The sequence below is a fragment of the Coloeus monedula genome (genome assembly GCF_965178545.1).
Source record: "Coloeus monedula genome assembly, chromosome: 1".
Lineage (NCBI taxonomy): Eukaryota > Metazoa > Chordata > Aves > Passeriformes > Corvidae > Coloeus > Coloeus monedula.
Genome location: NC_138781.1, coordinates 97,145,973 through 97,158,748, shown reverse-complemented (window position 1 = coordinate 97,158,748; position 12,776 = coordinate 97,145,973). Strand labels below are relative to the sequence as shown.

General features: G+C 40.9%; 1 protein-coding gene across 4 annotated transcripts in view; it reads right to left on the bottom strand.

Annotated features, from left to right (window-relative positions):
• The window catches only part of TEX10 (testis expressed 10), a 55,713-nt gene extending 43,520 nt beyond the window's left edge, over positions 1-12,193 (bottom strand). For 2 of the 4 annotated variants that reach the window (XM_082289147.1, XM_082289150.1), the window contains exons 1-5: positions 12,144-12,193; positions 11,488-11,725; positions 8,623-8,811; positions 7,269-7,975; positions 1,567-1,810 (exon numbers count right to left, since the gene is read on the bottom strand). In XM_082289147.1, coding sequence (XP_082145273.1) covers positions 1,567-1,810; positions 7,269-7,975; positions 8,623-8,802 — 1,131 coding nt within the window. In that variant the 5' untranslated portion in view covers positions 8,803-8,811; positions 11,488-11,725; positions 12,144-12,193. Of the gene's footprint in view, positions 1-1,566; positions 1,811-7,268; positions 7,976-8,622; positions 8,812-11,237; positions 11,459-11,487; positions 11,726-12,143 lie in introns of those variants that run through there. The other 2 variants (XM_082289148.1, XM_082289149.1) reach the window with 2 other exon arrangements.
• Between the last annotated feature and the right edge of the window lie 583 nt (positions 12,194-12,776).

The window sequence follows — 12,776 nt, the reverse complement described above, 5'->3', positions numbered from 1 at the left end:
TAACTTGCAATGACTGTCCTGAGTTTTCCATTAAAACATATTCCAATACTGCTTTCATCTTTCCCTATCATTAATGTACTTGTGGCTGAAAGCCCACTGACAAAACATTTTCCAGTAGGAAGACTATCCTTACAGAAAAATGATTCAGTATTTTAAAATAATTTCACTTTGTGGGTTAGCAGACCACAAAGTCACCATTCCACAAAGTGTCCAGCAAAATTCATCACTAAAAAACAATGCATTGCTATCAGATTGATCAGGCAGAGTAATCTTTTTGATATTTGACTATTAAGAACAGAAAAAGGCCATTAAACTATTTCAAAGACCAACAGCTTTCCACTAAGCATATTCAGAGTGGTTTTCCACAGTGACTGTAATAGCCACTTTGGCCTGTAAGCCCAAGGGCTATTAAGCAAGCAAAGCTTTCATTTTCAAATTGAGCTATTTGAGTGCATTTTGTATATAAAGGTAACTATAAAGACAAAACAAACCACTTATCTAAAATGAAATTTGCTCCACAAAAAAACAAGTTGTAGGAACCTCAGATTTTTTTTCTCCCCACAAACAACTTAAGGTCATAATCCAACTGTGTGTATTCAAAACAGTTCATGTCTTGACAGAGGAGCATGTCTTTCATGTGACCAAAATACAGGCACCCTACGGCTAAGAGCAGCAGCTCTGCAGGATCCATCACAAAAAGGCTAGGGACAGGAGGCTGCCACAGGTCAAGTGCCTGCTTTTTGCCCACTTCCAAGAGGGCCTCTAGAAAGATGGAGGAAAAAGTGGAACAGTGTGTTTTGCTCAAAAATACTGAATCTCTCCCTCAAGGCTGTGTATGTTGGGTAACTTTGGTCTAATGTAATGATTCCACAAATGTTTTCCAATAATTACCCTATGTGTAGCTTTTCATTTAGCAAAGGGACCTACACTCCTATACACAGGTTAAACCAAGAGCTACCAAGACATTCCTTCCAACTACTCTCAATAAATTGAGTTTTTTCCAATTCGCCAAATTTTTGGAAAAGCAGCAAAAGTTACCAAAACCAGCACTTGAGTAGTCTAAGTAAAAGAAGGAGAAAATAACTTGGGCAAAAAAAACCTTCAGAGGATACCTCCCAAAATCCTTATTGAGATTTTGAGCCAATGTCTTATGATCTGACCAATCATAACACAGCAACACAGATTGCACCAAGCAATTACAGGATCTCAGACCACCATTATCTTCTACCTTTCCAAAGATTTAGGGTTTGTTCATTTCCACCCACCCCCACAAAACTTTTCAACAAACAAAAACAAGAACAAACAATTCCATTCTGCACTTTGTTCCAATTTATATTCTAGAGGTTATCTGGGAGACAAAATGCTCCTCTTCTGCAACACGGCTCAGTTCAACAGATTCTCTTCTACAGTAAGAGGCAACAAAATCCAGACTCAAAATCTACTCAACACCTAGGCTTTTTCTCTCTTAATAAAAGTATCTTGCCTACTTCAAATCAGCAAACCACTAGTCTCTAATCAAAACAAAATGAACTCTCATCATTATGCCATGGATCATTTCTCCCTTACCATTTTGTATGTTTCATCATGTCGCTTTGTGAGTTTCCACAATAAATGTATTATGCTAAGCACTTGCTGCATAAGCTGCTGAGATTCTGATTCCAAAAGGTTTCCAAGAATGGGAGCTGATTGTGCAGGAGATGCTTCAATCCAGCACTCAATCAGTAATGGAATTATTATCTCAATAAAACCTTTTAAGTTTTCAGCCGAGGACAGGCCTTTTTCTGCACTGTCCATTACACTTGTCAGAGACCTAAACAACAAAAGCAAAAAACAAACAAACAAAACAAAAAAAAAAGGATAAAAAGATAAAGATCACACCTTTCAAAACAAGATTACAGTAATACCACTTTCCTGTTTTCTGAATAATGGGAACAATTACTTTTTTAACACGTTAAATGTTTGCTGGCTTTCCTGCTAGTTATTTCAGTATAGAAAAAAGGGAGTTCAAACCATCTACAACAAACCTGCTCCTAAGTTTCCCTGCAAGTTTGTGTGCTTCTCTAACAACTTCTTAAACTTCAGTATTTCTTTCCCCGTTGTTATATGTAAAGTCTATGAAGTGGAGAAATATGATATGCATTATCCTATCACCTTCAACCAACAGGAAGGAATTAATTATACTCAGCATAACAAAATAATAAAAGACCTTTAAAGCTCATTAAAGCAAAATAAAGAAGCTGACTACAAGGTATTGTCAAATGCATAAGGTTTATTACAGTTAATAACCATTTCCAACTATAATAAACACAATGGTTTTCATATTAAATGCAGAAAAAAAAGTTCCTGTAAAAATATACCTTTGGTTTCCACCTGATGTTTGGCTATTATGCTCTGAAAAGCAACTAAATGGAAAATTATTAAAATTATCTGGAAATGAAGTTAAAGAAAACTTAAAATTAAGATATAAGTTAAATTAAAAGAACATCTGCCAGAAATCAAGAAAACCAACTCTTTCCCCCCCACTCAAAAAACACTTTGTGTCTCAGAAGGGATTATCAGCAGATAGGACCCAACCCTGCTACAGGGTAAGTTCAGGCAGTTAAGGAATTCAGAACCAAAAAAAAAAAAGAAAGCACAACAGTTTCAATCAATCATTTGCGAAATTGTTTTCCATCATGATTTTGTTTCCTAATTCATAGCAGGAAATTCCTATTGTAATTCTAATTTCCTAAAATAAATAAGATTACCACGCTGAACCTCCTGTTAAACTCCTTTCTATTTCAGTGATGATATCCAAGTAATTTTTCTTTAAATATACACTCAAAATAGGAACTCAAAAACTATTCACTTTCCACAGATCTGCAGATGTTTTGTTCACAAATATTTTAATTTCATATTGAAGATGTAAAGCAGTTTTCCCTAGTCATTTCTAAGTTATCCAATTAGTTATATCCTTTTATGAAGCTGTATATTGTTGCAATCATCTATAATACAAATAACGAGAGAACATTTTATTCTGCCAATTCTCTCTAGTTGATATCAGTGTATCAAGGAATTTACTAAACCAAAACAAATCCAGGCATTAACAACTTGTAAAAGGAGCAGGGAGAAGGAATAAAAAAGTGTGAGACAAATACAAGCTCTTTTTCAATGAAGACAAGATGGGGGAGAGAATTTAGATCTCCAGCACAAAATAAAAGGGACAAGTGGAAACATAACTGATCATAAGAAAAAAAAATTTGCTTTATCTTTAGTCCTTACTATGATTATCAAACATCTTAAAATTTTACAAAGCTTAGGATTAACTGCAGCAAGAAACATATCCAGTAAATATAATTTGGTTTATTTGTCCGTTTTGTTGCTTTATTTCCTTTCTGTGGTGCAGGCACTGCAGTAGACAGCAGTTTCTTTCAGACTAAAAAGAGTTTAGGGTGAATGGTTCTATCTTAGGCTTTTTAACTCTCAGTCATCTCAAATGCAGTAGACAAATCCCATCTTACAGTCACAACCACAATGAAGTCTAAAGCCTGTTGATACCAAGACTACATCATTGAGAAAGTGAGGTTGTCCTGTAAATGCCATGCTGTGACACGATTACGCTCTCAGTTGAGAGTCTGAAATTTCAGTAATTGGCTGGAATTGCTCTGAAGTAGTAGTCTTTAATGATTTCTCTTTTTAAAAATACCTGATACTACACCAGAACTCTGGAATTTCAGCAATCTACTCCTAGAACACAAAAATCTCCCAATTAAAAAGTGAATAGTGCATGAAACCTGAGAAGTTGGTAATTCACACTGGAGGATTCCTACAGAAGTATAACACACACACAAACAACTATTTCAGTACTTTTCTGAAACAAGGAAAGGAAAAAGGAAGAACTCAGGCTGAAAGCATTTGGGTAAGAATACTTGGAATATATTTCATGTACCCCTGCAAAAGAAGCTCCTATCTCTCAAGGTAAGATTCCTCCACATATTCAAGGTTAACAATGAAAGTGCTAAATAAAATCTAAGTGCCAGTAACAGATGATGACAAAGTATTATAGTAATCTGTCCAGCACTTATTTGATTAGTACACTATCCTTACCAATACATGTTCATTTAAACTGGGAAGGTTTGATGTCAATTACTCTGTCACATATCTGTTATCACTACTCTTGAGTGGTAAGGTGACTCTGCAAAGCATACTACCTTTATATCAGTATGAAATACTATTGAAGACAGCTGCAAGGTATTTGTGTAGCCCTTAAGCTGTCATTTTTCTTTAAAATGCCAGTATTTTTATACAGCAGGACCAAACAAACAAAAATTGAGTAAATATCTGCCATTTGACAGCAAGAAGACAACAGAAATTCAGCAAAGGGAAGTCAAGAAAGTGTAAAAGAAACAGAAAATAAGGAAACAACTTGCTGTTCTTTAAAACAAGAAAAGTCTTAGGAAGTTATTAAGTTTTTATGGCTCGCAGTTTAAGCCAGGTTACTTGTCCTCCTTTTCTGCACTGCCAAATGCAGCAAACATTCAGCACACCGAGTGAACTGCATTTTCCATTTCTATTTGATGCACGTATACGTATTTATTGGCTATGCTCCATCTTCCATTTCAGTCTCTCAAGTCATCTTTGCTTTTCTCTGCAGCTTCATATTGTCCTCTCTCAGCAGAATCTGAAGCTCAACTGTTTCTCTTCCAGTCCAAAAAAAAAAAAAAAAATCAAATGCCTTGGTACCACCACATTTGAGTTGTGAAGGCTTTCTGTTTTTCCACACCTGAAATGAGTTTGATGCAAAAAAGCAGCATAGTCAGCACATAATGCAGAGAATACATTCTAACAATCTCCTAATACACTGCAATCTTTAATTTACACACAGTAGGAAGATCTAGCACACAACAGAAAAGAATGAAGTCTTAAGATTTGCATCACTGAATCATCTAGCATTCTAAGCACAGAATCTATCCTTTTTATTAGGCACTAATACTGCAAACTGATTCAGAAAATCTCGTTCCATAATCACTAGGTTATCAGTGATGTGTCATCCCTGTCCAATGAACTTGCAAGATTAAATAGATACAGGAACTTAAAAAATTTAGAATACAAGTATGCTGTTTGGAAGCCTACTTGTTAAGGAACAAAGTTGAAACTTATTTGCAGTATTAGTGACAAGACCATCAAAACACACACACTGCAAATAGTTACTTATGGTTTGGTCAACTCATTATCCACAGCTAGGACTTGACTATTTGTGACTTTAAACACACACACTGAGTATTGAACCTCTTATTACAACTAATTTCTGTCCTTGCAGTGGTGGCCATAGCAGAGGCCTGGGAATGCCTGTAAAAGGCAACAATTGGAAGTGCCAGAATTAAACACTTTTAGATTATTAGAAAGTATTTCAGTGGCAAATACAAAAACCACTACCGCAACTCTTGACTATTGGAACTTCACACACAGTCACTAAAACAAGCTGTACTGGCCCCTTGTGAAAAACGAATACACCAAAAATATGCACAAATGCAATGAAATGAGAACATTTTAGTACCTTCAGCAGATGATCCTTCCCTTTCTATTCTTCTGTTCTGCTGCCATCAGCTTGCTTTGCCAATCTTGCCTTGGATTCTAGCCATGTTTCCTTCTATTCTTCTGGCTCCTCCTCATGCTTGCAAACATCTTTTTGTAAGTATTTATAACCAGAAATACATCACGATGTTTCATCAAAACCTAGCCCCTCAGAAAAGTGGAATCCAATTCAGGTGACACCAGATGTAAAGTTTATTTTCCTAGACCTTGGATACAGTGCATCTTCAGCTATTACATGGCACGGTACATCATACTCTGCATATCACCCAGGGTGCAATACAAGCATTCCCTGATACACAGCGCTCCACAACTGTGTGCTTCTGACTGCAAAGATGAACTCGAGAGAACTGTTCTGTGCTCAGCACAGAATCCTTCCCCTGCTTCAAGTCTAGTTGCCAGCTAAAATTTTACCTGCAGCAGACACTTGGTCATGACTGAACACTTAGGCTGACAACCACTTCTAGAATACACTGCACATTTTACTTAGCTTAATATGCCTCCTATACCTACTACAGGTAATATGCTACCTACAAAGAGGAAGCCTAGGTGAGTAGGAATGGATGTCTGTCTCTCCCCGACAGAGATGGAAAACACCTGCCAATTCAGGTCAACACCTGTGGTATTCAAAGACAACACCTCTTCTTCTGCCCTTCATTCCTTCAAAGAGGTAAGATGGACATAGCAATGGAGTAGGCAGTGAATTTTATACCCTTTTTTGCCACTGACTTCCTAGATGAATTTGGTACACCTGCTTTATTACCTCTTATTCAGTCTTCTCCAGCAGTAAAGCAAGGATTGTGGTTTCTCTTCAAACCACCTTGGTATCTACAGAGAACAGAGCTGTGTAACAGCTAAACTGCTTCCATTTTTAAAGTCACCATTCCAGGTCTCCTGGCAGCAGACATGCAACATCCACAGTAAAGCATATGAGGATGCCAACATTCAAAAAGTACCATAAAGTGAGGTGGGAGGTTCCCCTCTAGTGGGTGAATCAGAAAGGAGAAAGAGAAATAAAAACAGTTGTTTATTTCTCCCTTAACTTCAGCTCTCATCTGTTTAGAGTACTACCAAAACCCACACAAACCTTCCTGTGACTAAGCACACTACACTGCCTTTCATATTCATCAGCATGTCTCAGCGGAGACATCTTTCATCCACAGTGAATATATAAACTGGTGAAGTGATTGAAATATCTAGAATTGGAAACTCAGCAGATCTTCATACCACCAGACACATCTCATTGTGCTGTCCTTTTTAAAAGGAGCTATAGTCAAAGATAACAGACTCCTAAGTTTATGACAGACTCGTGAAGGTAAAAGCACAAAATTTCAGTAAAATTCATTATCACAAACAAGCTTACATATCATGTAAAGAAATTTGCCTACTTGCTCCTAGGTCTGTTTGATATCCTGCAAGAGACTACAAGCTGTCAGTTTGCATTCCAAAAACATCCCAATAGAGCTGGTAATCCAAAATTATTATTAATAGTATAAAATAAAGCTTTTATAATGGAAAAGTTCATGATATACACATAACACAGTTATCTGCTGAGTATTTCTGTATTTTCAAGCCTCTGCAGTAAGACATTACACTAAGTGTCCTAAAATATGGCTAAGGGACAATCTCACAATAAAAAAATTAAATTGTGATCACGCAGTTGATATTAATTCCCAAACTAGTTAACATTTTCTCACCTCAGTCTAAATGATGAGTTGATCTTTGGTCGTAAGCCACCACTTTCAAACAGTTGTATATGTTGTTGATTATTTGCATGGAGCTTCCAACTAACACATATTGGGTTCCTCACAGAATGAGAGTTGTCCTTCTGCTCTTGAAGCCCTTCATCCTCTGTATCACTGGATCCATCTACCACTGCTTGGAGAAACTTCTTGAGCCTGGTAAGTACATTCAACCTCCACTGCTGAGAAGTTACTCTGCGATTTGGGTTAACAGAGAGCATCCAGGAAAGTTTGTCCCTGCTTTTCAGTCTTTTTGAGAGTTGCTGGTGAGAAATAAGCTCTACAAAATTCTTCAACAATATAATGCTGCGGTCTGTAAGAAGAGCTGGGTATGCTTCCAATAAAACGTCCAAGACTTTCAACGAATCTTCCTGAATTCCCTCACTGATATGAGTCATGGCACTAGAGAGATGGGCACTTACCAAAGGAAAAAATGGAGCAATCTGTTCTGGTCTTATTTTTGAAGCCAAGAACTGCAGCAGGTGAACAGCTGCTCCTCTGACACCGGAATCTTTGTCTGTAAACACGGCTGCCACCTCACTTATTATACTTGAAAGGTGTGCATCAATTACAAAGGGATACTGAGACAGGAGTTCTTTGAGTCCAAGAAGTGCATTATGCTTAACCCCAGGACTATAGTGATGCATCTGTGAGAGCAGATCCTATAAGGAAACAAACATATACACTTACCATTGTTATTAATTTAAGCTGTTCAAACTTCCCCCCCACCCCCGCCTATTTTCTGCACATTTTCCTTAAACGCTTAAAAATACAGAATCTATTTTTACAATGTACTGCTGTTCATAACAGCAAAATGTGCTTAGAACAAACATGGTATTAGTTCATAGCACAACAATGAACAAATAATCAAAATTCAGTGATAGGAAAAACAAGATGTAATGACTTGTCCTTAGGTCTTGTTCTTAAGTTTATGCACAACCCTACTGACTCAACAGAGGGATGACCAAAGGCAAGTCCTGTCACTTTTGCTCTCAAAAGCAGAAATACGAAACCGCAGCCTGAACAACTTTTTTCAGTTTAAGCAGAGAGCTGCAAGAGACACAAAATGACACAAAGGAAGGAAAACAAATCCACCCCCCAAAGAAATACAAGATTCTTTTAAAATGGGGCTGCATTCAGATATCCTGCTGCATTTACTTTTTTTTAAATGCAGGGGTTTTTGCAGTTTTTTTCCTGAATTGCAGTAAACCTACATAGAAGGCAAGTAATTTTCTGTCATTTCAGAATGTAACATCCCAGCATACCTTTATGTTAAGTTTTCATTTCAGAATGTAACATCCCAGCATACCTTTATGTTAAGTTTTCTATTTTGCGTAGGAAGCACTCCATCTTCTTTAAGCTGCTCAGGAATTTGTATGGCCTTTGTTTTGAAGGTAGTATCAGTTGCATTCTCTAGTTTAGGCTTTTTTTTCCCAACTTTTAACTTCACTTTCTGGAAATCCTCCTGGCGTTTCCTTTTTTTAGTCATTCTGCTTCTCTGCAAAAAGATAATTTAATTTGATTAAATACACAACAAAAGCAGTTTTTCCACCAAAGAGCAGCAACTTCCTAACAATGGCTGCTGTTTTTATTCTTTTGCATAAAGGAGAGTTCACTCCTGAGACAAGATGCTAGACTAAAGAGACATGCAGGCTGATTCCATGCAACTGTTCTGGTGTCCAGAAAACGTTCTGCTGCTCCTTTGGCCATCTTTGCTCTGAGACCTACTTTATTAAAAAGCATGCCAATATCTGCGTCTGCCACTGCTTTATCAAGAGTTAAGTTGCTGATTTGGTTTTGTTTTAAAAAGTTCCTGCCAACAAAGCAACTTTTTACACAATTGACTCTTGTCAAGCCAAGGAGCTCAGCAAACTGTTCCCTTTCAATTGCACATCACTTATCAAGTTCATCAGTAACAGCACACAGCCTGCACATGTACAATCATAGGTTTAAACAAGCCTTCACCAGTAAAAGGACACAAAAAACCTACGAAAACTTTCACTATGCACTGAACAATCCAGCCTGCGCATTTAAAAATAATTAGAAGTGAGTGGGAGAGAAGAGGTCAAATGGGCAAATATAGAGTAAAAAGAATGGAAAACAAAGACACATTTAATAATATAAGTATTAATAAATAAGGTATCTGAGTCACTACACTTGTAAGTTGTACAGACGTGCTGGAATAGAAGTACAATAACCAAAACAAATTAAAACCCCCAAAGTTTCTAAATGGGCTTTTGGTTTTGTTCTGTTTTGATACTGAAGTACTCTTACGTGAATCAGGTTAAAAAAAAAAAAAAATCATCACACTGAAAAGGCCCAACAAACACTACACCATAGATTCCTTAATTTAATCCTCTCAAAAAAACCCAAACAAACCACCCTCTCCCCACAAAAAAACTTGAATTAAAAAAAACCCCAAACCAAAAACCCCAACAACACAGCTGACTAAACCCAGAAGTTTCTAAATAACCTATTCAAACAATGATTCTCTTCTGGTGGATGTGATCATCATTCCTACAGCTGATTTTCCCAATGGACCTCAAGCTGAAATTTGTGCCATACTAGAGTATTTAATATAGTTGATATTCCATATCAACAGGAAAATCATTAAAGAATGTTTTAAAACAAACTCATTTCCTATTATTTTAAAACAATTTAAACAACTGATTACACACACATTTGACTACAACTTAATTTCTGTTTTTCACACACTAGCTTAAAAAACTATATGCAAGAGCACTTTAACTGCAGTACAAATTTGGCATAAGTAACCTATCAGTTCAAAAGGCTTTTAAAAAGCTTGGAGTCTGGTGCCAAAATAAAAAGGTCCTTTAGTGTCTAACTATAACAACCATGCCTTTATAAACGTTTGATTTTTACCATATGTATCTTTTAGGAAAGAATTACAAGAATTTCACTACTTGATACATAGAAATAGCTAGAAGCTTTCGACATAAAAGTTATTTCCACTAACAAGGCTTTTTACAAGAGTAGATGTTTGGCTCCCAATTACCATTAAAAACTTCACAATACAGGTGTGCACACACCTGAACAGAGTCAATTACGTTCTTTCAAAGAAGGAGGCTTGTGAAATATCCTTTCTCCTATTAAAAGCAGTGCATCTTACTTCACAGTAAATGTTCTGGAAATAATTGGTAATCTAAGCTTATCCATTTCCAATTCTTATGTACCACGCTAGATCAAAAGATAAAATCCTTACCAAACCGAAGTCATGTAAACACCACAGTGGCTACACAGTAAGACATCAGACAAAACTGTAAACAGCTGCTGAAATTATGTAACTATTTTAATGAAACTTCTTGCTAGAACAACTGCCTTTTGACACAAACTGCATCTTATGAGGAGAGATTGTGGGAGCTGGGCCTGTTCAGTCTGGAGAAGGCTGAGAGGGAATGTCATTAAGGCATTTAAATTTCTCAAAGATGGGTGCCAAGAGGATGGTGCCAGACTATTTTCAGTGGTGCTCAGTGAGAAGATGAGGAGCAATGGCCATACACTAAAACACAAGAAGTTCCACCTCAGTATGAAGAAGAAATTCTTTACTTTGAAGGTATCAGAGCACTGTAACAAGCTGCCCAGGGAAGTCTCCGGAGACAATCCAACCCCCATGGATGTATTCCTATGTCACCTGCTCTAGGTGATGCTGCCTTGGTAGGGGGGCCTGGACTAAATGATGTCCAGAGGGCCCTTCCAAACCTAACTAATCTATGATTCCGTGTATTTTCCCCTGGCCCTCCTCCAACAGGACTGAGCTAAGTGCACCTAAAAGTTTAAGCACTAACACGGTTTTTACAACTCAAAACATTAAAACAACCTTAAATCGATGCAGGATTCCTTTAACATAAAGCAGCATACAGCGCTTTTCAGACACCACTTTAGATGTCACTCAGCCACCCTCACCTCAGGCTCAGTGAAAATACTCAGTTACAGGTTAGCCTCGATGATCTTGGAGGTCTTTTCAAACCAAAAGATTCTCGTTTTACTCCCTCGCAGCTCTCAGGCGGCATTCTCAGGGAAACTCATTACCTTGCTCCGTCAGGAAAATCCTGAGAAACCCGAAAGCAAGGCACACGCCCTAACTAACTCCGCCGATCTGATAAAGATTTCCCCCCGGGCGAGCTCTCTCCCCGCACAGGACAGCGATACTTACGGGCGATCACCTCCGCGCGGCTCCCGCGCCGGCAGCGCATCCCCCGCCGCCGCCGCCGCCACCTGGACCGCACCGCACCGCCCGACCCCGCGCCGCGCACGCCGTACCCGAGAGCCGGAGCGGCCGCTCCTCCCGCGGGTCTAGGCCGTCACGCTGCCTTCCTCGCCGTCCCGGGACATCCTTCGGCTCGTGCTCCGAGCGCCGCTTCCCTCCGCCCCGCTCCAGTCGCTCTACGAGGCTTTTAAATAAAGGCGCGTCAGTGCCGGCCCGGCGCCGGGGAGGCCGCGAGTTCGGCCCCCGGGAGCCCCCGCGGCGGCGGGCGAGGCAGGAGCGGCGGCGGAGAGAAGCCGCCGGGGGAGGTGGGGCAGGGGCGGCGGCGCGCGGCGGAGCCGATGCCGCCGCTTTCCGCGGGAGCGGCACCCGGCCCGCGCCGCGGCGGCTCCCGCTTTTCCCGCCGCCTCCCTGGCGCAGGAACGTGAGGGGAGGGCGGGTCGCACAAAAGGCGGGCGGCCCTTGGCGCAGGGGCAGGGCGAGCGCGGCGGCCCCCGCGAGCAGAGACGGACCGACAGGGACCGCGCCGGGATCGGGATCCTGATCCTCCTCCTCTTCCACCTCCTCCTCCTCCTCCTCCCGCGCGCGGCCGCTCGCTCACTCACCAACCACGCGCGCGGCAGCGCCAGCCCCGCTTCCGCCCCCGCCGAGCGCCTGCCCGGAAGCGGCCGCCCACGTGAGCGGCGCCGCCAGCGCCCGCCCCGCCCGCCAAGGGGACGCGCGCTTCCGCCGCGGCCGCGCGCGCTGGCGCCCCCTGCAGGCGGGGCGGCCTCGGGGGTCCCGCCGGTCCCACCGGTCCCCTGGCCGGCGGGAACACGGCGCCGAGAGTTCGGCTTCGTCCGGGATATGGCTTTTCTTGTGTACATCTTCCTCGAGAGGGGAAGAGGAGGGGTAGACGCTGATCTCTCCTCTGTGGTGACCAGCGACAGGACCCGAGGGAATGGCCTGAAGCTGTGTCGGGCGGTTTAGGTTGGATATCGGGAAAAGGTTCTTCACGCAGCGGATAAAGGCTGGATCAGGCTCCCCAGGGAAGTGGGGTCACAGCACCAAGCCTGAGAGTTCAAGAAGTTCTTGGACAATGCTCTCGGGCACATGGTCTGATTCTGAGGTATCCTGTGCAGGGCCAGGAGCTGGACTCGATGATTTTTGTGGGTCTCTTCCACCTTGGTTTATTCTGTGGTTCTGTGACAGTGTCCCTGCGCCTGAAGTGGGGCTGCACCAGCACCACAGCAGACAAC